The following is a 27,624-nucleotide window of genomic DNA, read 5'->3' as shown; positions in this document are numbered from 1 at the left end:
GGTCAGGATCAGGATCAGGATCAGAGTCAGAGTCAGGATCAGAGTCAGGGTCAGGATCAGAGTCAGGGTCGGGGTCGGGGTCGGGGTCGGGGTCAGGGATGATGACCAGATTCCTTCATGTCTTCACTTCCACTATACTTGCCGCCATGGGCGTGTCTTGTCTGCGGTCTGCAGCTGGACCCTCCTCGACCGGAGAGGGTTTCTGCTGTTCAGGGTCGGGGGGGCGCAGGAGGGCAGAGTGGGGGGCAGGAGGGCAGCAGGGCGGAGCGGCTGCTTCGGAGCCGGCGCTCGGCGCCCCCTGCTGCTGGAATCACTGGACTCCTCTGAACAGGTTCTGTGTGGATCTTGCTGAAAAGCTGTAAAATAGTTTTTCTTTGTAACTGAAGAAACAGACGTTCTTCCAACGTTCCGCTGAACGTTCGCGTTTTGAGCCGAAAACCCGATTTAAAACATTTAGAACAGCTTTGATTCTCTGTCTTTATTGTCTTAAATACATTCAGGAAGTTTGGAGGAAACAGCCGGCAGGAAAACTTCACAGGAACCGTCTGTTCTCCTCAGGATCCGGTTGACGTTCCGGAGGAGAACCCGTTTGTTTGGTTAATAAGAATCAAACTTTCAGAATAAAAGCATTCAGAATGAGACGCTCCAACTGGAACCTGACTTCAGGAGCTCTTTGTGTTCCGGCTCACCTCAGAACCAGGACGGAACCGGGAACCAAACTCTGCAGGGTTCAAGTACAAGAAGACGTTCTCTGGAGAACTCTGTTCCTCCGGGAACAGAACCCAGAGGAACCTGCTGGAGAGCCGTTCTAGCACCGGAACCTGACGGTCTGTGAGCCGCGGCCAAGCGCTCTTCTGGGTTCCGCGTTCATGAAGAGATTCTGTTGTTCAGCTGTCCGGGGTATTTCTCAAACCTCCGCTCGGCCTCCTCGCTGAAGGCGTCGCCTGCAGAGAACGTCAGAAACAGAACGTCAGACAGAACCATCAGAACGTCAGAACGGTGATGGTTCCAGATTTTTGGTGAATTAGAACCATTTCATCCATGACGGCCGGTAACCTCCCGCCCAGCAGAGGGAGCCAGAGAACCAGAACCCTTTTTTTTTTCCCCCTTGTCCTGTTCGGCAGCTGGGGCATGCAATATTGTCTGATTGTAGCCTTTTACGATCCGAACAGATTTTAATGTCAGCAGCAGGACGAGACTGAGTCTCCTCCTGCTGCTGCCTTTATTTAAAGCTGGCATCCACATGGCTGAGGACAGGACCGGGACGGAGACGCTCAGAGAGCAGGGACAGAAAGAGAGAGAGATAGAGAGAGGGAGAACGGGGTGGGGGGTGGGGGGGCACAACCTATGTACAAATTCACAATGCAAAACAGTGTTGTCGATGCACCACACGCAACCAAGAACCATCCCAAACCCCCGATCTAGACAACACCAAAACAGAGCCGACAACCAACACAAACACTGACACAACCACACATACATTTTTTTTTTCGAACCATATTAGTGAACAGACCAGGCCACAAAAATAAAAGGAGGTGTAGGGGAGGAAGGAAATGCAAGGACACCACAAACCCTTTTTTTTTTTTTTGAGAATAGTAGTAGTAACTAGTAGTAACTAGCAGTAACTAGTAGTAAACTCGGGGCGTGCATCAAGAGAGGTCTGCTACAGATCACCATTAGTCTAACCACCACAAGAAGACAAGGTAACCCAGTATGTGAAGAGTGATTAAAGATCAGTGTGATCATGTGAATATGATGGTGACAGTGATGGTGATAGTGATCATGCATATATGACCTCTGACCCCTGAGAAGGCCAGAAGCAGGCCAGAGAGGCCCTCAGAGCCCAGACAGCCGGCGGTCATCCCAGAGCCCGGATCCAAGCCGCCCCCCCAGGCAGCCGCCCCCGCTCCGGTCCAGAAACGGGGCAGAGGAAAGCCCCGGCCGGGGACCCCGGCGGCCCCGGGGCCCGGGCCCCGCGGAGCCACGACCGGCAGGAGCCGGTCCACCGAAGCCCAAGGCCCAAGAGCCCAAGAGCCCAAGAGCCAACCCCCCACGCAGGCGGAGGGCCATGACCCCCCCAGGAGAACCAGCCCACACGGGCCGCTACCCAGCCCAGACCAGTACCCCCCCCCAGCGCTCCGGCCACGCACCCCGAGATCCAGGGCATCAACATACCCGCCGTCCACCCCCCGGCCCACCCCTCCAACCCCCTGTCCTCTCCCACCTCATTCCCCCCCACCTCGCCCCGACCCAAACACACACACACACACACACACACACACACACACACACAAACAAACACACACACACGTCATCCAACCGTCATGTCCTGAGGGAGACCCCCCCAGAAAGGCAAGGGAACACTGCCCCCCACCCCCAGGCCCCCCCGCCACCCACAACCGCCGCCCCCCACCCCCAAACCCCACCGCTGCAGACAGGTATGCACCCCCCAGAGCCAGTAGCCCCCCAAACCACAGCTGGTCCAAACCCCAGGCCTGTGGGGATAACAGCAGCCCCCCCCCCCAGAAGGAACCTGGAAACGGAGGAGCAGAAGACCCCATTGCCCCCCCCCCCTCCGCCTCGTGAGTGTTGATGGAGTATATGTTGTTTGCGATTAAAATTGAGGGGCAGTAACCACACCGTGCCGCGAGTGAGGCCAAACGAGCAGTCTCATCCACCTGAACAGCCCCACCCCCGACACGGCGCGCCAAGACCCCCCGACGTGTGTGTTTGTATGTATTTGGTCGTGTTAGATGACTAAGTGCAGTTAACACTGAGAGGTGAGCCACTGAAGGGTGCAGTGATTGAGGCCACTTAGACGGCCCCCTCCACCCCCCCTCCACCCACCCTCCACCCTCCACCCCCCCTCCACCCTCCACCACACCCAACCTGATAAGCCCGCCTCCCAAAGCCCTACGTGTGTGTGCATGAGAGCGGGGGGAGAGGGGGGTCCGGGGATGCCGCAGCACCCCCGTCACCCAGGAGCCCCCGGATGAAGGACAGGGCCAGGAGCGCCACCCCCCCCAGGACCAGGGCGGACAGCGACCACAGCCAGAGAGCCACTGACCCAAGAAGCACACAGGGGGCAGCAGAAGGACCCAGACCCAGGGCCCACCGCCCCCAGACCCACCGGGGGCACCCCCCCACAGGACACTGCACTCTCTCCTCACATACACACCTCCAATTGCCCACACATATACACCCACACATACAGACACACATACATACTTACAGATACACACCCACACATACATACACACTTACACATACACAGTCACACACATATACATACATATCCAGATACACACCCACACCCTCACATACACATACATACATACCCACTCATACAAAAACATACATACTCACACATACACACCCACACATATACACACGCACATACACACACACCCACCTTCCCCAACCCCCTAACCCCCACAGCCCCCTACCACCACCCCCCTATCTACCCCCCATCCACCCCAGACATTGTCTCCAAGCTAATATGATCGAATAAAAGATTCTTAAACTGCCCGTTACTCAGATTATTTCTGGATTTCCAATTTACAAGGATGGAGGACAGGAGAACCAGAACCCTGAGGTCAGCAGGTCAACCGGAGAACACCAGAGAGCAGAATGGAGGGGTCAACAGGTCTAAAGGTCAACAGGGTCAGAGGTCAACAGGACAGGAGTCCACAGAATGACCAGGATGAAGAATGAGGACATCTGGACAGCAGCATGGAGACAAGGGGGACGATCAGCTGATGGTAAAGAGACAGGATCCTCATCAGGACCAGGATTATCTCCAGGATCAGTCTCATCGATAAGAAAACATTTCCCCGATTCAGATCAATCAGGATCGACCAGGATCGATGAGAATCGATCAGGCTCAGTCAGGACCGATCAGGATCAACCAGGATCAGTCAGGATCGACTGGGATCGAGCAGGGCTCCGTACCGATGTGGCAGTTGTGGAACCAGACCCGGTGGCCGTCGTACTTGCAGTTGCACTTCATGGCGTTGTTGGTAAAGTCGCTCTCGGCCACTTCCTGGTTCGGGTTGATCACGATCTGAGGGTGGAGAACATGGAGGACAGGATCTGCTCACGTCAGGTGATCCTTCAGATCTGGATCTGGTTGATGAAGTACCTGGTTCAAATCCAGCGGTGGCTGAACCGGTAAACAGGTTTAAGCTAGGTTTACACTTGCACGACTTTCTGCCACGATGTTGTTGTGGCAAGGCGTGGCAATCTGGAGTCACGAACCGGCAGGCTCCCGCACCGTTCACCACCAGTTCACCACCAGTTCACAGACAGTTCACCACCAGTTCACCACCAGTTCACGGACAGTTCACAGACAGTTCACAGACAGTTCACAGACAGTTCACGGACAGTTCATGAACAGTTCACGAATAGCTCACGAATCGCATCAGTGTCACGAACTGGCACGACGCGTTCACGACGCATTCACGCAGAGTTTGCTCATAGTTTACGAGCCTCCCGCACTGGCACGACGAGGTTGTGCGCGCAATTCCGCAGGTCATATAAAAAGGAGGCTTCCCCAGCTCGGGTCGTTGTTGGATTGCTGCGGAACAGACACCATGCTGAGCGCCAGAGACGCCGTCACTGCCTGTACCTGCAGCTGCTCTGTGTGAAGAGCAGCACAACAGGCGCTGCCTGGGGCCCCGAGCTGAAGGGGGCCCCGACGGACGGCTGACATCAGTCAGTTTCAATGACAAATTAAAGGCGCTACACTTGATGCTGCAACGACAGTATGTGGAAAATCCCCCCCATGGGGCCCTGTTCTGGGTCCTCGCCGGCGGCCACGACCGGCAGCATCCTCCCGCATCGTCCCGGCGCGTTCACGAGGCGTTCACAGACAGTTGGCGCATAGTTCACGGCCCGTTCGCGATATTTTGTCGTGACCAAAATTTTGAACTGTTCAAAATTCTCGTCCCGACACGGCACGCAGTCACGACGGGTTTACACACACGTCGCGCCACGTCGCGCCACGTCGCGCCACGTCGCGCCACGTCGCGCCACGTCGCGCCACTGTATGAGTGGTTTGCGACTCGGTTCGTGCCGATGTGTGCCACAGAATTGTTCAAGTGTAAACCTAGCTTAACTGTGCTGACGATCCCAGACGGAGATCTGAGGGAGCTGCAGGGCGGAGTCACCCTCCTCTTCCTCCTCCTCCTCCTCCTCCTCACCTGCATGATGTAATTCCCCGGCTTGACGTCGGTGATGTCGATCCACTGACAGTCGATGTCGTGGCGGTAAAGATCCCAGCAGCCCACTGTGATGCCCTGGTCCCCGAAGTTAGCACACTCATACCGCTTGGAGACGCCTGGGGGGGGGAGAAGTCAGAGGAGGAAAAGGAGTGGCTTCCTGCTGGTTCCACTGCTGGCTCCACCCCCTCACCCTCGTGGCCCCGCCCCTCACCCTCATGGCAGTCAGTGTCCTCCAGGCAGAAGCTGGCCTTGTGACCTTCGGCCACCTTGGTCCCGTTGGCGTTCAGCAGGTCGTAGTGGGTGAAGATGTCCATGCTGTGGTAGTGCCTGAGGAGGGGCGGAGCCAAGGAGGAGGGGGCGGGGCAGAGGAGGGGGCAGAGCAGACTTTAGACAGACATCTCTGAGGGGCAGGAAGTGACCTGCGTCACACTGAGAAGGCTCCTCCAGGACGGAGGTCAGGTGTTTCAGTCCAGCCTGAATGGAGCTGATGGCCGCCATCTTGGATGAGGACCAGTGTTCAGCTCCAGCGAGGAAGGACGACTGTCCTCAGCTCAGACAGGAACTCAGGGGTTGTCTGGTTTGGGTTTTTATAAACCTGAAGATCCGAGACGCTGCTGGTCGTTTCATTGACTTATTTCTGCATTTCAAATCATTTTAACAGAACCTTCAAACTAAATGTTTCATTTTTCTGACAAAGTGGCAGAAAGTGATGTTTCTTCTTGGTAAATTTATCTTAAAAACACAGAATCAAGCAATTATGTGAAGGTTATTTTCAGCTCCATACGGTCTGACAAACCAGCAGCAGGAAGCCGGAGGCCGTCCCGCTTCCCCGAGACGCTTCCTTCACGTCAGTGTTTTTTGAAAAGTTTTCTGGAGCTAAAGCTAAGCTAAAAGCGGCTGGTCTTGAAAGGGGGTCCCTCCGGCTGCTCTGGAACCAGACCCACCCGTGGCAGGCGTGCCAGACCCAGGAGTGCCTCCCGGCTTTGGGCTTGAAGTCGGCCCGGCCGATGTTGTGGATCTGCGAGGAGAAGCGCAGCAGGCGGCGGTGTCCGTACGGCCAGTTGGCCTTGGCGGCGGACTTGGACAGGCAGTCCTCCTCGGCGGCGCAGTACAGCATGTGGAGAGGACGGTCCTCGATGTAGACCGTCTGCTGGACCAGGGAGGCGTTCAGGACCAGGTCCGAGGCCGCTGGACACGCAGGGACAACATGCATCAGGAACCGGCGAGCTGCAGCGTGTTCGATACCGGTACCAGGACCGGACCTGTACCAGGACCGGACCGGTACCAGGACCGGACCTGTACCAGGACCGGACCGGTACCAGGACTGGACTGGTACCAGGACTGGAACCGGGGCGCCGGGGACTCACTCTCTGAGCAGATGACTCCGGCGGCGAACTTGGCGGCGGCCTTCTGGCAGCTGACGGTTGGGTGGTGCTGGCACTGGCTCAGAGACATCTCCGTCCCGCTGCAGCGCACGCCGCTCAGCACCATGTCCGTCACGTTGCTGCTGTCCCAGTACCACGTCTCCTTGGAGGACGGCAGACGGACCGGGTCAGTCCGGATCGGACCCGGGAAGAACCCGGTGTAACGCCGAGTTTGGTGACCCAGAAACACTTCCCCCCCAGGCCTCAGTGATCACAACACCTGCTTCAGAGTGTGTGTGTGTGTGTGTGTGTGTGTGTGTGTGTGGGCCTCCATCTACTCACGGTGACGGCGTGCACGGCGTAGCCCAGCCCTAGCTGCCTGCACGCCACCATGGCTTCCTTTGTGGTCCAGCCTGAGCTGCACACTGTGCCCCACCTGGACCCCACCCGGACCTCCACCCGGCCCTCCTGGGGGCTGCGGCCGCCCGCTATCCGGATCTGCACACACGGCCTGCTGGGAGTCAGGGAGGGACACACTTCCTGTCCCGTCTCTCACCTGTCTCAGCTCATGTCCTCAGATGAAGACACACAGCTAGTCAGTCTCTATGGGCGGGTCCTCCAGGGTAGTCCCTCTGGGTTAGTCCTTCTCGGTTAGTCCCTCGGGGTTAGTCCTCTGAGTTAGTCCTCCGGGTTAGTCCTCTGAGTTAGTCCTCCGGGTTAGTCCCTCCGGGTTAGTCCTCCGGGTTAGTCCTCTGGGTTAGTCCTCCGGGTTAGTCCTCTGAGTTAGTCCTCCGGGTTAGTCCCTCCGGGTTAGTCCTCCGGGTTAGTCCTCTGGGTTAGTCCTCCGGGTTAGTCCTCCGGGTTAGTCCTCCGGGTTAGTCCTCTGAGTTAGTCCTCCGGGTTAGTCCCTCCGGGTTAGTCCTCCGGGTTAGTCCTCTGGGTTAGTCCTCCGGGTTAGTCCTCCGGGTTAGTCCTCCGGGTTAGTCCTCTGAGTTAGTCCTCCGGGTTAGTCCCTCCGGGTTAGTCCTCTGAGTTAGTCCTCCAGGTTAGTCTCTGGTTCTAGCCCAGGTCTCTCGTTGGATTTAGCGGCGGGTTTGTGTTTCGATCAGCTGACTTGGGACCAAAACCTGAAGCAGAAAGATCTCAGATCTCAGAACAGATCCGTCAGCCTCCAGGCTCAGCAGAGGAGAGGTCAGAGGTCAGAGGTCAGAGCAGCGTTTTGAGGATTAGGTCCAGAGGACTCCTGGTCCCTGACAGAACCCTGAGCTGAGCCTGATTCTCTGGATTCTTCTTCATCAGGGTGAAATCAAAGGGCTGACTCCGCCTCTCTGCTCCAGAACCCTGATCCAGCAGACCGGGCCTGGAGGGGACAGGATGTGATCTGGATCACATGAGGCAGCAGAACCCAGGAGAACCTACTTTCAGGCCCTGGTTGGCGTAGCCCAGGCCCAGCTGCCTGCAGGCCACCATGGCCTCCATGGTGGTCCAGGTCTCCCCACAGATCAGACCCCAGGTCTGGGTCCCGTTGGGGTCTGTGCTCAGGACCTCCAGCCGGCCCTCGTAGCGGGTCCGTCCTCCAGTGATCCGGATCTGTGAGGGACCTCTAGGTTAGAGCGGAGATACACAGCGAGTCGGGCCCAGCAGAACCTTAACCCTGAAGGTGTTCATGTGACCCGACCCGGTCTGACCCGGTCTGATCCGACCCGGCCCAGTCCGACCCGGCACGGTCTGACCCGTCCCGGCTCGGCCTGATCTGGTCTGACCCGGCCCGGTCCGACCCGGCCCGACCCGGCCCGGTCTGACCCGTCCCGGCTCGGTCTGACCCGGTCTGACCCGGTCTGACCGGCGGCTCCGTGTATCCACAAGAAGCAGGTAGTGAACTCTACAGCAGAGATCCAGAACCACCAGGGTCCACGGACCAGTATGCGGCCTACAGACTGGTACCAGGCTGCATACCAGAACCAGGCGTGGACTGGTACTGGTCCGAGGTGCCAGAGAGGCTGAGGACGGCTGCTCTACAGGACGGACAGGAAGTCCTGTTAGTCTGTTAGAGGAACTTACTGCTGTCAGGAAAAGACCAGCATCTGGATCTGGACCTGATCTGGATCTGATCTGGATCTGATCTGGATCTGATCTGGATCTGATCTGGATCAGCTCCTCAGTGGGATCTGATCTGATCTGGTCTCCAGTCCGTCCACACAGTGCAGTGGACTCGTCTTTCTGATGACAGCAGTAAACACTGATCGGCTCCAGATGAGAGATTTTCAGGGAATCGTCCATCCTGGACATCAGAGAGACGCAACGTCCCAGAACACCCCACAGATCTGATCAGGACTGGAACGGGGACTTGAGGAGCGGGTCTGACCGTGTTCTCCAGGCCCATGTAGGGAACGTTGCAGCGGACCGCGGCGTCCTCCAGGTGCTGGCAGTCCTCCGAGGACACGTTCCTGAAGGGACAGTTCCAGATGGAACGCTCCGTCCCCAGACACCGGACCTCGCTCAGGTAGATGGGACCCATTCCTGGAGGGACACACACACACACACACACACACACACCACACACACACACACACACACACACACACACACACACACACACACACACACACACACACACACACACACACACACACACACACACACACACACACACACACACACACACACACACACACACACACAGGGTTCAGATATAAATCAGTTTGTTCTTATCTGATAAACTAATTTGACGTCCACCAGGTGGCGCCAGCAGCTGAGGGAAGCTCAGCACTGAGGTGTTGTGATCCACTGATCAGCAGACCGGAGACCGGAGACCGAAGACCGGAGACCGGAGACCGGAGACCGGAGACCGGAGACCGAAGACCGGAGACCGAAGACCGGAGACCGGAGACCGGAGACCGAAGACCGGAGACCGGAGACCGGAGACCGGAGACCGGAGACCGAAGACCGGAGACCGGAGACCGGAGACCGGAGACCGAAGACCGGAGACCGAAGACCGGAGACCGGAGACCGGAGACCGAAGACCGGAGACCGGAGACCGGAGACCGAAGACCGAAGACCGGATCAAATCCTGCTTGTTGCTCTTCTGTTACGGAAACACTGTCGCTGCAGCTTATTGCACGTTGCTGTTGCACGTTGCTGTTGCACGTTGCTGTTGCATGTTGCATGTTGCTGTTGCACGTTGCTGTTGCACGTTGCTCATGAACATCATTTGACCAGGTGTGGCCAGCTGTAATGCTTCTCTAAATGCTATTGGCTGGTTTCTGTTTGGGGGCGGGGCTTAGATAAAGGCCACAGAAAACCTTTCTGAGCCGTTCAGGAAACCTTTGTGTTAAATTAAAATCCTTGTTGAGGTGATTTAGGCTCAAACTCTGGAAAGTTCTTCACTTCCTGTCGAGACCCCGCCCCTTCAGCGTGGCTCTGAGGGGCGGGGCTCCCGCTCGTCCTCACCTTGCCCCATGCGGGCGCCGGTCAGGGCCTCCTTGGCGCTGCCGAAGCCCAGCTCCCGGCACACCACGCTGGCCGCCTGCAGGTTCCAGCGGTCGTCGCACACCGTGCCCCACTCGCCGCCCCGCAGCACCTCCACGCGGCCCTCCCCCAGCCGGGCGCCGCCCTTCAGCCGCACGCCGCTCTGCAGACAGGAGACGGCGGTGAGGCCGGGCGGAGGAGCCGCCCTCCTCCCAGGGAGCCGCGGCGCCGTACCGACGTCTTCAGTTTCTTCTTCAGGCCGCCGGGCGTGAAGAGCGGCCCCGGAACGCAGCTGACCGCCGCCGGGGCGCCGCCCGGGCAGGCGCCCGTGGAGTTGGGCCTGCTGAACTCCAGAGGACACGCCGCCAGGTGGACCTCCGTCCCGCTGCACGCCACCGAGTGGACGTAGAAGAAGTTCTTCTGGCGCTCCAGGTACAGCCTGCAGGGCGCAGAGGTCAGGGGTCAGAGGAACTGCATGATCCCCCTGAGCGGCCCAGCGGCTGCTCCAGGGCTAAACCCAGAGCCCCAACCCGGTGACACAGGACAAACTCCAGATCCGACCCCGAGCAGCGGCTCAGCAGGACGGCCACATCCTGTCCTCAACAAAATAAAAGCACCTTAAGAAGACAGACTTCCTGTACTGCCGTTCCATGAAGTTCACCAGATAAAATCATCCGTTCACCCTGTTTTACAGTATTTCACTGTAAAACTGAGTAAAGTCAGGGATCAGAGGGTTTGTCTGGAACTGAAATCGCTCAGATTAGGGTCCAGATGTTGGACGATTGTCTCTGCTCAGGTTCCGTGTGGACGGCGGCTCCGCCCACCGATACTCAGATTACCTGCTGCCAGCGCCGCTCTGCTCGGACTCTGAGCTAGCTTTAGCTTTGGACGGCGGCCTGCAAGGTGAAGACGGGTTCGGAGAGACAGCATGAGGGTTTAAAACAACAACAACAACAACAGCAGCAGCAGCAGCAACAACAACAACAGGAACAACAGCCTCAGCAGCAACAACAGCAGCAGCGCTAAAACAAACATCCAGATCCAGACTGGACCAGAACTATACATCAATGAAAACACAGCCTGACTCCACGAGTCAGAAAATAAATGGATCTGAACAGAGAGAGAGAGAGAGAGAGAGAGAGAGAGAGACACAGAGAGAGACAGAGAGAGAGAGAGAGAGAGAGAGAGAGAGAGACACACACAGACAGAGACAGAGAGAGAGACAGAGACACAGAGAGAGAGAGAGAGAGAGAGAGACAGAGAGAGTGCTCTAGTCAACATCAGTAAACATCTGGATTCAGCTGACAGTCTGACCTGAATCCATATAGTACGAGGGTGGACCCAAAAGTTCCCGGACTGTAGTTATAACTTTTTATTTTTTAATCTTCGCAATTATTTGAAACTGTCACCTTCAAAATACTCTCCTTTGGCTTGAATACAACGCTGCACCCGAGATTTTCACTGTTCAGAAGAGTCGCCATGACCGTGCGTAACTGTGCCGGAAAGATAGAACTTCAATTTTCCCTCCCCCGCCTGTATGCCTGTCTTACCTTTCCGCTGCCGCTCCAGTTTCATCTGTGACAACAAAAAGCAGCCGCCTGGGGCCAGACCAGGGGAATATGGCGGTGGGGAGGCTGGCTGGTCACGGTTTTAGTCCAAAAATATGCTTTACGCACAACATTTGGTGCTATTTCTGTGCGTAACGGGGCGTCCTGTGGTCTGCTGTCTGCTATGATGCGGCCATTTCCGGGTGCCTTCGTCTCACTGCTTCTAATAACCGCCTGAGGATGATCAGTCTGGATCTCTACAATACTCCCATCAGTTCTGCAATGTCATCAAAAGTCCTGCGTGGACCTACCATGATGTCTTCTTCAGTTTTTGTGACGTTTTCCTCTGTTCTGGAAGTGGATCGTTGTCCCCTGCGTGCCTGGTCTTCGTGATGTAATCTAATCGCTCTTAAAGGGCCCAAACCACTCAGACACCCAAAGAATCCTTCTTAAAGAATGTCTGCAACATGGTGAGTGTTTCTGCCGCTGTTTTCCCAAAAAAAAACAAAATGTTTTGACAGAGCGCATATCCGTGGATATCCGCCATCTTGAAAAATCGAAGAGCGGGGTGTCACTCTGTCAACATAAACAGTGACTGTCAGCTGACCGCATCACGGGGGAAGACTAAACCTGGCACAGTTATGCATGAGGCTATCCTGTAGCGACATCTAGCGGCCAAAGTCGGAAATTCATTGTATTTTTTTATTAATAGAATCAGTCCGGAAACTTTTGGGTCCCCCCTCGTATATATATATATATATATATATATATATACATATATATATGTACATATTAGTGCTGGGCAAAGATTAAATTTCTTAATTGCGATTAATCGCATTATGCACATAAAACAATAATGAATTCTAAAGTACTCTGTAATGATCATCCTGCCCCCAGTCGGGGACAGGAAGGAACTTTGTTTTTTTTTTTGCAAGAATTTTGCAAAAAGCATAATTTTACAATAATAATTTTACAATTCATCAAATATGATTTATAATAACTTAGAAACTTAAAATACCAAGTCTTTACCAAGATTGTCACCCCTGACCCCCCCAACACACACACACACACACACACACACACACACACACACACACACACACACACACACACACACACACACACACACACACACACACACACACACACACACACACACCAGCAAGAGCAGAGCAGAGGAAAAACGAAGCTTGTTATGAGGCACACTTCCTCAAACTTCATTCTATTTCTGACCCTCACACAGAGCAGGCAGGATAAATTCAGTCACGCCGAATTGTGCCTCATTAATTGTTGAAGGGAAATTTACTTTATTTTGTGTGTTTTCAGGGTCTGAGGACTGGCCAGCGGGCAGAAACGTTCTGCCGGCAAAAGACGCGATTTAAGTTTCACTTTGGTTTTTTTCATATTTGCGCTCCTCATTTCAGTTTGCGCCTCACACCAGCGTTTTTCTCCTGGTTTTTCTGATAATTCGGCCGAGTTCATTATGGAAAATAAAGAGGAATGGACCGTGTGTCACCGCAGAAAGCGCCGCAGCTGTGTGTGCTTTTTTGTCGGCATTAAGGAAGCAGTGCGTTAACGTGTTATTAACACGTTAACGTCCAGAGCCCTTATGCATATACATATATATATATATATATACACACACATATATGCACGTCTTATCTGCCATGTACTTTTGCACATTATGCTTTATGACCGAAATAAAAATCTATCTAAATAAAGCAACAATAAAAAAATCTCACCATCTGTTCAGATGAGTTTCTTCAGAAAGAGACATGAAGTTTCTGAACATTTTATGAAATGCTGATTGACTGATTAATTGATTGATTACAACATGACAACTGCTTCTCAACTCAGTCAATAGAACCCGATCAATCAGTTAAATAGAACCCGATCAATCAGCTGATAGAAATGTGATCTGATCTTTGTCAAAATCACACAGATGAAAAAACAGTGTCTGCTTTAAAACCACCCAGACATTTATAGGTTTTCATATTTGAATGAGGACAGCATGAAAACAATGACAGCAGCCAGCAGCTCCCTCCCCCCCGCCCTGGGAAATCAGCGTTGCTGCTTTTTGTATCTCCGATTACAGATATAAACTTTAACCATCGTCTGAAAGCAACAATCAAGCAGGAGCAAGAGTCTGAAGGGTCTGAAGGGTCTGAAGGGTCTGGAGGGTCTGGAGGGTCTGAAGGGTCTGGAGGGTCTGGAGGGTCTGAAGAGTCTGGAGGGTCTGAAGGGTCTGAAGGGTCTGGAGGGTCTGGAGGGTCTGGAGGGTCTGGAGGGTCTGGAGGGTCTGAAGAGTCTGGAGGGTCTGGAGGGTCTGAAGGGTCTGAAGGGTCTGGAGGGTCTGGAGGGTCTGAAGGGTCTGGAGGGTCTGAAGGGTCTGGAGGGTCTGAAGAGTCTGGAGGGTCTGGAGGGTCTGAAGGGTCTGGAGGGTCTGCGCTTGGTGAGTTTCTAACAGGAAAAGACGTTTTCGCGTGTCTTTGCATGTAGAGAAGCTAGAGCTAAAGAGCTAAAGCTAGCCAGCTATTTGTTTTGAAGCTCTGATTGGTTGAAGTTCGCTGTCAGTCAAAGTCCACAGGGGGAGAGGCGGGGTTTCAGTGAAACAGAGCGTTTTCTCTTCCGGGTTTCAGAATTAGCCCCAGAAAATCTTTTATTTCACACAAAATGACTTTAACTTAGCGCCAAAAATAAACTATTACCATGTTAATGCCAATAATAGGGTTTGGACGAGCTAAAGAAGCAGGATACAGGTCCTTTAAGAAGTTCAAATTTGAAAATTGTGTTTTTCCTCTTTGTCTCGCTACACCGCATTTTTGAAAATGAAACTGAAACTTAAGCTGAAACGGTGGAGGGGAAGTGCCTCTGACTGTGCCCCCACCATGTGTGAGAGTGGGCGTGGCCAGATGCGTTCAAGTGCATCCCGTAAAGTAGGCTGTGAAAATCAGGCTGTTCGAGGAGGGCTCCTCAGAGCCACTTTTTAGACCCTCAAACTCCGAACATAAGATGAATTTGGGGCAAACAAACGTATATACTATGTTTTGGGCTTCTGTGACCGAGATGACGTGACTGAAAAATAGCATAACAGGTCTGCTTTAAATTCATTTTTCCATTAATGATTGGAGGTAAGGTAAGTTGTCCAGGACCTCAGGCAGCCATGATGCTGCCTCCACCATGCTTCACCATGATGCTGCCTCCACCATGCTTCACCATGACGATGCCTCCACCATGCTTCACCATGACGATGCCTCCACCATGCTTCACCATGATGCTGCCTCCACCATGCTTCACCATGATGCTGCCTCCGCCATGCTTCACCATGATGCTGCCTCCACCATGCTTCACCATGATGCTGCCTCCACCATGCTTCACCATGATGCTGCCTCCACCATGCTTCACCATGATGCTGCCTCCACCATGCTTCACCATGATGCTGCCTCCACCATGCTTCACCATGATGCTGCCTCCACCATGCTTCACCATGATGCTGCCTCCACCATGCTTCTCGGTGGGATGGGGTGTTGATGTTGGAGAGCTGTTCCATTTTCCCTCCACACATGAGGTTGTGTGTTCCACGTTGGTTTCATCAGTCCACACAGGGCCGGCCCGGGCTTCTCAGGCGCCCTAGGCGAGCCCGACACGAGCGCCCCGTGGGAGAGTCACCGAGAGTTGTCGTTTTGGGGGGGGGTTCCAACGAACGATGCCGAACGATGCCAGGCAGTGCGCTGCTCACTCGGGCCGTCAGAGCGGCGCTTACACGGACCGTCGGGGCGCCCCTTGTACGGCCACGGCGCTCCCCCCGGTACGTGGCGCCGTAGGCAGCCGCCTACTTCGCCTATGCCTAGAGCCGGCCCTGAGTCCACAAAATATTTTGCCAAAACGTCTGTGGAGTGTCCCAGTGCCTGTTTGTGAACATTAAACGAGCAACAATGTTTTTTCAGACGGCAGTGGCTTCCTCCCTGGAGTCCTCCCATCAACACCATTCTTAGCCACTGTTTCACTGAGCTGATGTGCTCAGAGATGATGGACTGTCAGTGGTTTCTGTCAGTCTTCAGCAGACTCTCTAGGGTTCTTTTTTACCTCTCTGAGTTTTCTGCGCTGAACTCTTGGCGTCGTCTGGAGGACGGCTACTCCCTGGGAGAGAAGCAACAGAGCCAAACTCTCCGTTTGTAGACGACTTCTGACTGATGAACATCCAGACTTTCAGAGATGGTTGTGGATTCTTTCCCAGCTTTATACAAATCAACACTTCTTGATGGCAGGTCTTCAGACAGCTCTTTTGAGCGAGCCATGGTGCTCATCAGACAATGCTTCTCATCAAGACAACTCTTACCAGGTGTGTGTTTTACAGTGGGCAGGGCAGCTTTGAGCCACTCATCAGTGATTGGGCACACGCCTGACTTCAACTGTTGGGTAAAAATTGGTTTCATTTGCTCTTTCAGTGAAAACCTATAAATGTCTGGGTGGTTTTAAAGCAGACACTGTTTTTTCATCTGTGTGATTTTGACAAAGATCAGATCACATTTGATGTGATTTTATGCAGAAATGTGAGAAATTCCAAAAGGTTCAGATACTTTTTCATCCCGCTGTAAATCAGCTAACAGAACCTGATCAGTCGATAGAACCTGATCAATCAGTCGATAGAACCTGATCAATCAGTCGATAGAACCTGATCAATCAGTCGATAGAACCTGATCAATCAGTCGATAGAACCTGATCAGTCGATAGAACCTGATCAATCAGTCGATAGAACCTGATCAATCAGTCGATAGAACCTGATCAATCAGTCGATAGAACCTGATCAATCAGTCGATAGAACCTGATCAATCAGTCGATAGAACCTGATCAGTCGATAGAACCTGATCAATCAGTCGATAGAACCTGATCAATCAGTCGATAGAACCTGATCAATCAGTCGATAGAACCTGATCAATCAGTCGATAGAACCTGATCAATCAGTCGATAGAACCTGATCAGTCAGTCGATAGAACCTGATCAATCAGTCGATAGAACCTGATCAGTCAGGGCTGACTTAATGAACTGAAGCTGCTTCGGTTCAATGAAGTCATGAAAGACGAGTCGAGACTGAAGAGTCTCAGATGTGGAGAGTCTCCCTGGACCCACTCAGAGCCTGGCTCGGAGGAACTAGGAACAAGTTTTGTCAGAGAAGAAGAAAACCCACAGTCACTGTGTGTGTGTGTGTGTGTGTGTGTGTGTGTGTGTGTGTGTGTGTGTGTGTGTGTGTGTGTGTGTGGACGGTGGGTTTTCAGCAGAATACCTTCCACCGGCTGAAACATTAACCTTTGACCTGGAGACCTTCTCAGTCGCCGCTCGCTTTTTCAGACGTCTGCAACAGTGAAACACACAAGACGTCACACACACACACACACACACACACACACACACACACACACACACACACACACACACACACACACACACACACACACACACACACACACACACACACACACACACACACACACACACACACACACACACACACACACACACACACACACACACACACACACACGCGGTCCAACAACATGCTGTCGTCTCTATGGTTTCCTACCAGGACAGCAGGATTACTGCAGTAACAGCTCATCACCAGCAGGGTACCACTGACCCGTCTCAGCACCTAGACCAGGTCTAGACCAGCTGAGGGTCCCTGATCCTGGTGAACAGACCAGCGCCTGGAGAGACCTGCTCACAACGACAGCAAGAGACCCTGTACCTGTCCTGACACCTGCTGAACTCCCAAGAGACAGAAGGAACTGAAGAAACAGGGACCGGGGCTGGTGCTTCAGTCTGGAGAACACCGCCGATGCGGTGGATGCAGTGGATTTGTATTCAGACCCCCACCCCCGCTCGCCCCCTTCAGGCCAGATTCTGCTCTGTTTTCACAGGCTGAGCAGGTTGGCTTCACTCCAGCCCGGCGCCATGTGACCGCCGGGCTCCAGGCCCAGACCCCGGCCCCCAGCGCCATGTGACCGCTGGGCGCCCGGACCCCGGCCAGACCAGACCCCCCCAGTCCTGGTCTTCACACACGCCTGAGAGAAAACAAACACTTCCTCTCGTACTGCTGTGAACCGCCAGCCGGAGACAGACTGGAGAGGAGGAGGAGGAGGAAGACACAGCCTGTCTGTCCCTGTCCCCTCTGGCAGGAGGCCACGGTCCATCCGGACTAGAACCTCCCGCTTTAACAGCTTCTTCCCCTCTGCCGTCAGACTGATGAATACAAAATAACTACAATGACCGAAACGCACCAGCAGCCCTGCATCCACCTCACGAATGTCATCTTGTGCACTGCGCCATGGCGCCATGTGGGCAACGCCTCCCCTGCTGTGGTCCTCCACTCCAGCTGCTGTTTTTCTCTACAGTGTATATTACTCTATTTAATACTTACTGCAAGCCTTTATGGCATTTTTATGTTTACTTATCATCTTATTCTTTTATTCTTTGTTAATTTATGTCACAGCGCCCGCACCAGGAAAAATTCCTCGGCTGTGAACTTGTTCATGGTCAATGGCAATAAAGCTCCTTCTGATTCTGAGGAGGAGGAGGAGGAGGAGGAGGAGGAGGAGGAGGGGGGCTGGACGCCAGACAGCTGCCTGGAGAGAACATGCAAACTGCACACAGAAGACCTGGACCCAGACCTTGACATAGACCCTGACCCTGATACTGTCCCAGGTCCGGACCTGGAACAGCTTTGTCTCTGCTGCTATTATTGAACTGAACCAGCTGTGGAGGACTTGTTGGTTCATTTATTGACCTTTGATCTTGGTTTTATGTCTTTCCACTGCAGAACAAGTCTACCTTCGGGTATAAATACAGTAACCACACCCAGACCCTGACCCAGACCCAGACCCAGACCCTGGCCCTGACCCAGACCCAGACCCAGACCCTGGAACTGGCCCTGACCCAGATCCAGACCCTGGCCCTGACCGTGACCCTGAACAGACAAAAACAGCGTCTGTGGTTCCTCTGAGGAGAACGGGGAGCAGCACAGATCGGATCCAGACCACCGTCTGCCTCACAGGCTGCATCTGGGAATGTGGGCGGAGCCTGCAGCCAACATCTGGAACAACTGGAAGCTTCTGAGAGACTCGACTCGGCCGAGTCGCTACGAGGAACGGAATCTGACAGAACGGAGACAACGGAACCCACGTGGAACCAAACGGAGCCAACGAGGCTCAACCTGATTGGTTCAAACTCCAAGTTACAGAATGAACAGAAGCATTCAGTCATTAAAGGGACAGAACGACAAGGAACCAAAATACACCCATCATCCTCCCATCATCCATCCACCCATCATCCACCCGTCATCCTCCCGTCATCCTCCCGTCATCCTCCCGTCATCCTCCCGTCCTCTGCCCGGTGCTCCTGACGGAGGCCTGGTGTTCGCGGTGGAGCAGCTGGCCTACCTGTAGAAGTTCTTGTTGACCCTCCTCTCGTGGGGGAATCCCAGCATGCCGCACACCACCCGGGTGTTCTTGATGCTCCACCCGAGGTCGCAGACCTGCGCCCAGCCGTCCCGGTGCTTCACCTCCACCACGCCCTCCGTCACGGGAAGCTTCCTCTTGGTGGCCGCCACGGGCCGCAGCCTCACCTCCTCCACCTTGTTCTCGCTGACGTGGGCCTGGCGGAGAGCAGACACGGCGGTCAGCGTCCCGGAGCGGAGTCCAACTACCAACCGTCCAGGTCCAGGACGTCCAGCTGGACCTGCTTCAGGTTCTGCAGGGAGCTGCGTGCAGACGAGAACCAGCCGGAGTCCCGGAGCTGAAGACAGTCCCGGCTGTCCGTCTCTGGCTCCCAGCTGGACTTCCTGTCTGGACGCCAGCGCCGGGGCGGGGACAGGAAGACACTCACTGTTTGTTTTCCAGGCTGATCTGGAGTCACCACGCTAACCCTGTTCACCTCCAGACTGACACCAAACAGCCCAGTGGAGCAGCGGGTTCGAACCCTGGTTCCTCAGGACAGGCTGAGGAGGGGTGGAACCCCGGACCCCCTCAGAACCTGGTTCTCAGCTGAAAGCTGGCCCCATATGACCCGCCCCGGACTGGAGGAGAAGCGGACTGTAAAGGTTCATATAAACACCGAGAGGATCCGCTTCCCTCGGAGCGGAGTGGATTTCTGATCCGACTGATCCAGCTGGTCTATACCGATCCAGGATCCAGGATCCAGGATCCGCTCCAGGTCTCAGATAAACGCCGCCTGACAGTGGAGCTGATTAAACGCAGGATTATTTGTTCCACACATGTGTTCCCTGGCATGCAGTGACGTGATGACGTGACAGGAAACAGGAAGCAGGAAGCAGGAAACATGAAGCAGGAAGGAGGAAGTGCGACAGTCAAAAACAGAGAAGGGTCTAGCTGCAGACCGCAGGCCCTACAAAACACGCCCATGACGACAAGCAATCATGTCATCATCCCTAATCCTGACCGTCGCAGTGGGTGTGTTCTGCAGGGTCTGTGGTCTGCAGCTGCATCTACTTGCAAAAACACTGGAGAGGAGGTGGAGCCAGCTGTTGAAAGAGCCCCGAGGCAGACTACTAGCGACCGCCCGGCCGGTGTTCTGGATGAACTGGTTGCCATGGTAACGAGTGACGGTTCCTGTAAACATGCTGGAAGCAGCAGATGTTAGAATCAGACTCACTAAAGACTCTGAACTGATGAATTTACTGGAACTGCAGAGAACCAGCGTCACTAGAACCTCTACAAGGCCACCAGTTAACACGGACACCAGTTCATCTGAAACACCGGCAGGCGGCGCAGAGCCCCGATGGACGACCCCGGGACGCGCTGCTGGGCGGGGCTCCGGCCGGGGGGAGGGGCTCCGGCCGGGGGAGGGGCTCCGGCCGGGGGGAGGGGCTCCGGCCGGGGAGGGGCTCCGGCCGGGGGGAGGGGCTCCGGCCGGGGGAGGGGCTCCGGCCGGGGGAGCGGCTCCGGCCGGGGGGAGGGGCTCCGGCCGGGGGAGGGGCTCCGGCCGGGGGAGCGGCTCCGGCCGGGGGAGCGGCTCCGGCCGGGGGGAGGGGCTCCGGCCGGGGGAGCGCTTGGAACCTCGATGCCAGCAGCTGGTTGACTCTCCTCCATGTGCTCCAGACCTGCAGAGTCTCCACTAGGAGGCGCTCCGGGTTAACGAGCTCATAAAGCTTAACGGCAGCAGCAAACGACCCTTTGACCCCAGCTGACCCAGACCCCGCCTCCGGAGCGCCCGGCGCCTCACATCAATGACGTTGGAGTCCACGAAGCCGGGGATCCGCTCGTCCTTGCAGACGACGCCGGCGTCTTCGTCGTGGGTGCAGTCGCTGTTGCCCCACCCCCGGGACTTACACAGCGCGATGCTCTTCTCGCCGCCGCCGCACTGGACGTTGTCCAGCCAGATCCTCCCTGCAGGGACAGCACAGCGAGGCACGCAGCTGAGGGGGCGGAGCCAGATCAGACAGAACCAGAGCTGAGGGGGCGGAGCCAAATCAGACACCCAGACGGAACCAGAGCTGAGGGAGGTGCAGCTGACCTCTGACCCCAGGACGCCAATCAATTAATCAATCAATCCCCTTGTTTGAGCAGCAAAAACAGCAGCAGTTTTCCATGCATCAAATAATATTTGAACTGTGCTCAAAAAGGAGCAGGTAGAAGTTCCAAGAACTTATCAAGTCCACTCCTTCACATGTAAGTAGAACACAAACTGAGTCCTGCATCCATTAGAAAAAAAAAGAAAAAAATGCTTACAAACCTTGCATACATCAACTCATACATCAGACAAGTTACAATGAATGTCTATTCTTTTCCGTATTGCTTTTTAGTGCAAAAATATTCCTTAAATATACAATATTAAAACAGCATCTCAATAAACAGTATAACATTATCGGGCTTTAGACGGTGGAATAATGTTCATCAGCCGCCTGGGGTTTGGATCACACACATTTCTGAAGGAGTTCTGTTTTTAGTTTCTTTTTAAATACATGCAGACTTCTGGATTCTTGGAGGGATTTATCGAGCTCATTCCAGATTTCAGGACCTTTAACACTGAAGCTGGTGCACTTCAGCTTTCGCCTTTTCCCTCTTATCAGCTGTTTTCTCCTCATATGAAGTTCGTGACTGAGGGCGGTCAGAGGAATGAGGTTTAGCGTCACTACAGTATACATGATCGCAGCGGTGCGAAGAGCGTTGATCTCAGAGAGTTTCAGAAGCTTAAACCTACAGAGGATCAGAGGGAGCATGACAGAACACAGATGACCTCCTGCTGCATGACTGCTGATTTCTGTCAGTAGTTAGGAAACGAGTTGCACCGTACAACGTTGCAATAGTTTAGATGGTTCAGAGACCGATAAAGCCTTAGGAGAGTCCAAGAAATTTGATGTTCTCTACTCATTCCTCAGCCCTGTCATTAATCTTAATCTGTATTGTTTCCACCTTTTTTCGGCTTCTGTTTAAACGAAGCACGATGTATTTGGTTTAATTTGTGTTCAGAGATAATGTGTTACATTTGAACCATTCATTTATTTTAATCATTTCATCATTTACAAGACTCTCTAAGCTTCCTAGATTTGTGAGTGACAAAAAAATTTGTGTCATCAGCAAAAATGACATTGTGGAGAATAGTTGAGGAGTTTACCAGGTCATTTACATATAGGATGAATAAAAGTGGTCCTAATGTGGAGCCTTGCGGAACGCCACATCTGATGATTTTACGCTGAGCTCTACCATTTTTAATTCGCACATATTGCTCTCTCTCAAGTAGGAAGCTTCTGAACCAATCAAGTGCTTTTAACCAGGCCCTGCGGCTGACCCCTGACCTCTGTCTTACCCAGGCCCTGCAGCTGACCCCTGACCCCCGTCTTACTCAGGCCCTGCAGCTGACCCCTGACCCCCGTCTTACCCAGACCCTGCGGCTGACCCCTGACCCCCGTCTTACCCAGGCCCTGCGGCTGACCCCTGACCCCCGTCTTACCCAGGCCCTGCGGCTGACCCCTGACCCCCGTCTTACCCAGGCCCTGCGGCTGACCCCTGACCCCCCGTCTTACCCAGGCCCTGCGGCTGACCCCTGACCCCCGTCTTACCCAGGCCCTGCGGCTGATCCCTGACCCCCGTCTTACTCAGGCCCTGCAGCTGACCCCTGACCCCCGTCTTACCCAGGCCCTGCGGCTGACCCCTGACCCCAGTCTTACCCAGGCCCTGCGGCTGACCCCTGACCCCCGTCTTACCCAGGCCCTGCGGCTGACCCCTGACCCCCGTCTTACCCAGGCCCTGCGGCTGACCCCTGACCCCCGGACGCCCGTCTTACCGAGGCCCTTGCCGTACTTGGCGCTGTGCGTCCAGCCCGTGGCCTCCACGAAGCCCAGCTGGCGGCACAGCACGTGGGCGTTGGAGATGGAGAAGTCGTCGTCGCAGACGGTGCCCCACTCGCCCTGGTGGAACAGCTCCACCCGCCCCTCGTTGTGCTTGCGGGGGTATCCGGCCAGGCGCACCTTCAGCCGCTGGGCGGGGGCCCGGGTGGAGGAGGGGGGCGGGGCGGTGCCGGGGGCCCGGGTGGAGGAGGGGGGCGGGGCCCGGGTGGAGGAGGGGGGCGGGGTTTGACTCCAACAGCACTGCAGCCACAGTCCCAGCAGGAGGCCCAGGGCGAGCGGAGCTGACGGAGGCATGACTGCAACTGCACCAGAGGGGGGGGGGGGGGGGGGGGGGGGGGGTCAGTGAAGCAGCAACACCCAGCACACCCTCCACCCTGACCTCCACCATGAGGTCTGCTGAAGTCAGAAAAGGGGGACGGGAGTTTTTTCATGGAACTCCAGAGAACTCCAGGACTTGGAATCGTCCAATCAGAGAGCAGACTGGCCCGAGGCTCAGACCTGCCGTCAGGAACGCTAAAGGACAGGTCCGCTCTGGACCGTGTGCTGGATCAGGACTGTGGACCCTCCAGGACCCGGACTGAACCCCCCTGGTTCAGATCCTTCAGACCAGAAGAACCGGCTGAGGGAGCAGAACCGCGGCTGTGAATCTGGTTCTACTTAAAGAACCGAAGAGGAACCCTGGTGATGTTCTGACCTTTAAATGGAACTTCCTGTTTACAGAATAAAACCGCTCGAAACGTCACTGTTCTCAGGAAGAGACGCTTTAATCTGAAAATCCCAAAATAAACTATCAGCAGCAGAGAGAAGCTGGAGGCAGGAAGACTGATGGAAACCAGCTGTGTGTGTGTGTGTGTGTGTGTGTGTGTGTGTGTGTGTGTGTGTGTGTGTGTGTGTGTGTGTTGCAGTGGGCTGAATTCATGTTTTCACTTCTCTTCTTCTGCTTTAGTGTTCAAAATATTTATTTTGCTAATAAATGATGAATCTTGAAGGAAATGATTTTATTTTGAAACTTCTTCCTTCCTTCCTGTTCGTCCAAAGTTTTCAGCTCATTAAACCACAGACGACTCAACTTCAGCCAATCAGACGACAGCAGCAGGCGCACCTGTGAGGCTACTTCAACCCATCAGCCAATCAGACGACGGCAGCTGATCAGCTTCTCTCAGCATTACGGTGTGGTCCGTCCTCCACCCGACCGTCCTCTGTCCTCCACCCGACCGTCCTCTGTCCTCCACCCGTCCTCCACCCGACCGTCCTCTGTCCTCCACCCGTCCTCCCTCTGTCCTCCACCCGTCCGTCCTCTGTCCTCCACCCGTCCTCCACCCGACCTTCACCCAACCTCCACCCGACCGTCCTCTGTCCTCCACCCGTCCTCCACCCGACCGTCCTCTGTCCTCCACCCGTCCTCCACCCGACCGTCCTCTGTCATCCACCCGTCCGTCCTCTGTCCTCCACCCGACCGTCCTCTGTCCTCCACCCGTCCTCCACCCGACCGTCCTCTAACGGAGAGAGACCTCCAGCCACCTCCATCAGTTCTCTGGACTCCAAACACGTCTATGGTCCTTGATCAGATGGTTTAGAGCTTCAGGATGTGGTCCAACGGGATCCAGCAGGATGTGGTCCAACGGGATCCAGCAGGATGTGGTCCAACGGGATCCAGCAGGATGTGGTCCAACGGGATCCAGCAGGATGTGGTCCAACGGGATCCAGCAGGATGTGGTCCAACGGGATCCAGCAGGATGTGGTCCAACGGGATCCAGCAGGATGTGGTCCAGCAGGATCCAGCAGGATGTGGTCCAGCAGGACATTGACATAATGGACGTTCCATCCAACAAGGCAGAAGCAGCTGTGAGACGATCTCATGTCGTGACGGATCAACAGCTGGCAGGAACGTTCCGGAACCTTCTGGGATGGAGAGAGTCCAGACGGTGAGAGACGTTCCTCAAGACGTCCCCCGTCAGACCTGTTGAAGCCCGGAACGTCTCGATCTTTTGGTGGGTCTCTCCTGAATCTTCACCTGATAGATCTGTCTCCTGAACGGTGTGTGTCTCTGTCTCCTGAACGGTGTGTGTCTCTGTCTCCTGAACGGTGTGTGTCTCTGTCTTCTGAACGGTGTCTGTCTCTGTCTTCTGAACGGTGTCTGTCTCTGTCTCCTGAACGATGTGTGTCTCTGTCTCCTGAACTCTCTGTCTCCTGAACGGTGTGTGTCTGTGTCTCTGTCTCCTAAACGGTGTGTGTCTCTGTCTCCTGAACGGTGTGTGTCTCTGTCTCCTGAACGGTGTGTGTCTCTGTCTCCTGAACGGTGTGTGTCTCTGTCTCCTGAACGGTGTGTGTCTCTGTCTTCTGAACGGTTTGTGTCTCTGTCTTCTGAACGGTGTGTGTCTCTGTCTCCTGAACAGTGTGTGTCTCTGTCTCCTGAACGGTGTGTGTCTCCGTCTCCTGAACAGTGTGTGTCTCTGTCTCCTGAACGGTGTGTGTCTCTGTCTCCTGAACTCTCTGTCTCCTGAACGGTGTGTGTCTCTGTCTCCTGAACGGTGTGTGTCTCTGTCTCCTGAACGGTGTGTGTCTCTGTCTCCTGAACGGTGTGTGTCTCTGTCTCCTAAACGGTGTGTGTCTCTGTCTCCTGAACGGTGTGTGTCTCTGTCTCCTGAACAGTGTGTGTCTCTGTCTTCTGAACGGTGTGTGTCTCTGTCTCCTGAACAGTGTGTGTCTCTGTTTCCTGAACGGTGTGTGTCTCTGTCTCCTGAACGGTGTGTGTCTCTGTCTCCTAAACGGTGTGTGTCTCTGTCTCCTGAACAGTGTGTGTCTCTGTCTTCTGAACGGTGTGTGTCTCTGTCTCCTGAACAGTGTGTGTCTCTGTTTCCTGAACGGTGTGTGTCTCTGTCTCCTGAACGGTGTGTGTCTCTGTCTCCTGAACGGTGTGTGTCTCTGTCTCCTGAACGGTGTGTGTCTCTGTCTCCTGAATGGTGTGTGTCTCTGTCTCCTGAATGGTGTGTGTCTCTGTCTCCTGAATGGTGTCTGTCTCTGTCTCCTGAACGGTGTGTCTCTGTCTCCTGAACGGTGTGTGTCTCCTGTCTCCTGAACGGTGTGTGTCTCTGTCTCCTAAACGGTGTGTGTCTCTGTCTCCTGAATGGTGTGTGTCTCTGTCTCCTGAACGGTGTGTGTCTCCTGTCTCCTGAACGGTGTGTCTCCGTCCCCGTCCTGGCCGGAGTCTGGCTCTCGGCGGCTCCAGAGCGGAGAACCGGAGCACAGACCCCCATTGATGAGGGAGGCGGTTCTGCAGGCGTTCCCGGTTCCACACAGAGATCTGTCTGTACTGCAGCCGCTCTGCTAACCACACACACACACACACACACACACACACACACACACACACACACACACAGACCAGTGGAGGCGTCTGTCATCCATCCACTGCAGCAGTTTGGGGTTCAGTGCCTTGTCGAGACACTCTGGCACATGGACAGGGGGAGATGGGGAATCGAACCAACAACCCAACCCTAACCCTGAGCCCAGAGGGACCAGTACCAGGGGCCAGTGAGACACACTGCGAGGGTTTCCTGGTGAAATGTGCAGCGCAGGCAGGAGATGCTCTCGAAAGGCTTCACACTCACACACACACACACTCTCTCTCTCGTTTTCTCTCTCTCTCTCTCTCTCTCCAGCGCAGTGTTTGTTTTTCCTGCTGTAACATTCCTCACACTGACTCCTGCAGCCGAAGCCGACCAGAGGCCGAGGACCGGAGGAATCCAGAGGAATCCAGCAGGATCCAGACAGATCCAGCAGGATCCAGCGGCCCCTCCAGCCGCTGCAGCTCAGGATCTTGGCCTCAAACTGATGACTTTACCAGAGAATCCTCAGCAAGGCGGCTTTCTTACCTCGAAGCAGAGTGAGGAGGTTCCAAAGGCTCCTGTGGAGAAGAGGAAAACCAGACTGAGGGTCACACACTGAGAGAGAAACAGAACCAAGACTCTAATCCATCAGCAGAACCCGGGTCCAGGAGGAGGAACAGAACCTGGAACACAAGATGATCCCGTCTGAGACGGACTGGAGGGAAACTGCCAGCTGTACAACTGGACTGAGGAAGAGGAGGAGGAGGAAGAGGAGGGAGGGAGGAGGAGGAGGAGGAGGAGAGGGAGGAGAGAGGGAGGGAGGGAGGAGGAGGAAGAGGAGGAGGAGGAGGAGGAGGAGAGGGAGGAGAGAGAGGGAGGGAGGGAGGAGGAGGAGGAGAGGGAGGGAGGGAGGAGGAGGGAGGGAAGAGAGAGAAGAGGGAGAGGAGGAGAAGGAAGAGGGAGGAATGTGAAGGTTGCATGTTCTTCCTGAGCCTGCAGAGTTCACATCAAACCCAGAGAGTTTCTCGGTTCTTCAGTTCGTTTCAGGAAACTTTCTGCTGATCAAACCTCATTTCAAACTGAGTGAACGAAATGAAGCCATGTGACCTCTGAAGGTCAGGGTCAAGGTCAGGGTCAGGGTCAGGGTCAGCCCAGGTCCTGACCCCTACCCTGACCAGGGGTGTCAACTTCTACAGTGTTTCCTACACCTGTAACCGATTACACCGTCAGACTAGTGATGTTCTTCTGCGGCAGTTGCACTCTGTCACCACCAGAGGGCTCCGTCTCCACTGAAATCCAGTCCCTCATTTTCAATCCAGTTCAGCTTTTTTTATA

At 54.6% G+C, this 27,624-nt stretch overlaps 1 protein-coding gene across 5 annotated transcripts; it reads right to left on the bottom strand.

The window, feature by feature from the left end:
* Nucleotides 1-476: 476 nt before the first annotated feature.
* Nucleotides 477-27,023, bottom strand: loxl3b (lysyl oxidase-like 3b). Of its 5 annotated transcripts, XM_030087185.1 has the most exons (16): nt 26,973-27,023; nt 26,836-26,867; nt 22,897-23,262; nt 20,836-20,999; nt 19,035-19,249; nt 16,886-16,954; nt 10,289-10,493; nt 10,037-10,217; nt 8,952-9,106; nt 8,006-8,176; nt 6,590-6,749; nt 6,167-6,410; nt 5,434-5,549; nt 5,202-5,338; nt 3,952-4,063; nt 477-944 (listed from the first exon to the last, which is right to left on the bottom strand). In XM_030087185.1, exons 3-16 carry the CDS (start codon nt 23,252-23,254, stop codon nt 868-870), a joined length of 2,364 nt encoding a protein of 787 aa, XP_029943045.1. In that variant the 5' UTR covers nt 23,255-23,262; nt 26,836-26,867; nt 26,973-27,023; the 3' UTR covers nt 477-867. The 5 variants fall into 5 exon arrangements, with proteins under 5 accessions (XP_029943045.1, XP_029943046.1, XP_029943050.1 ...); XM_030087186.1 differs by lacking the exon at nt 8,006-8,176 and adding an exon at nt 6,929-7,084 and having other exon boundaries at nt 26,836-27,021; XM_030087190.1 differs by lacking the exon at nt 16,886-16,954 and adding an exon at nt 6,929-7,084 and having other exon boundaries at nt 26,836-27,021.
* Nucleotides 27,024-27,624: the final 601 nt, after the last annotated feature.

This window comes from Salarias fasciatus, unplaced genomic scaffold, assembly GCF_902148845.1.
Source record: "Salarias fasciatus unplaced genomic scaffold, fSalaFa1.1, whole genome shotgun sequence".
NCBI classification, from domain to species: Eukaryota; Metazoa; Chordata; class Actinopteri; order Blenniiformes; family Blenniidae; genus Salarias; species Salarias fasciatus.
Note: the sequence above shows the minus strand (reverse complement) of the source record. Positions and strands in the feature narration are given on the sequence as shown.

What these genes read in the sequence shown, in the direction of transcription:
- loxl3b (XM_030087190.1), bottom strand. Translation starts at nt 23,254, where the DNA reads ATGCCTCCGTCAGCTCCGCTCGCCCTGGGCCTCCTGCTGGGACTGTGG. An exon ending in GTCAACAAGAACTTCTACAG is followed by an intron (nt 10,494 to 19,034) that starts GTAGGCCAGCTG and finishes TGCGCCCTGCAG; the next exon opens with GCTGTACCTGGAGCGCCAGA. An exon ending in ACGCCAACCAGGGCCTGAAA is followed by an intron (nt 7,085 to 8,005) that starts GTAGGTTCTCCT and finishes CCGTGTGTGCAG; the next exon opens with ATCCGGATAGCGGGCGGCCG.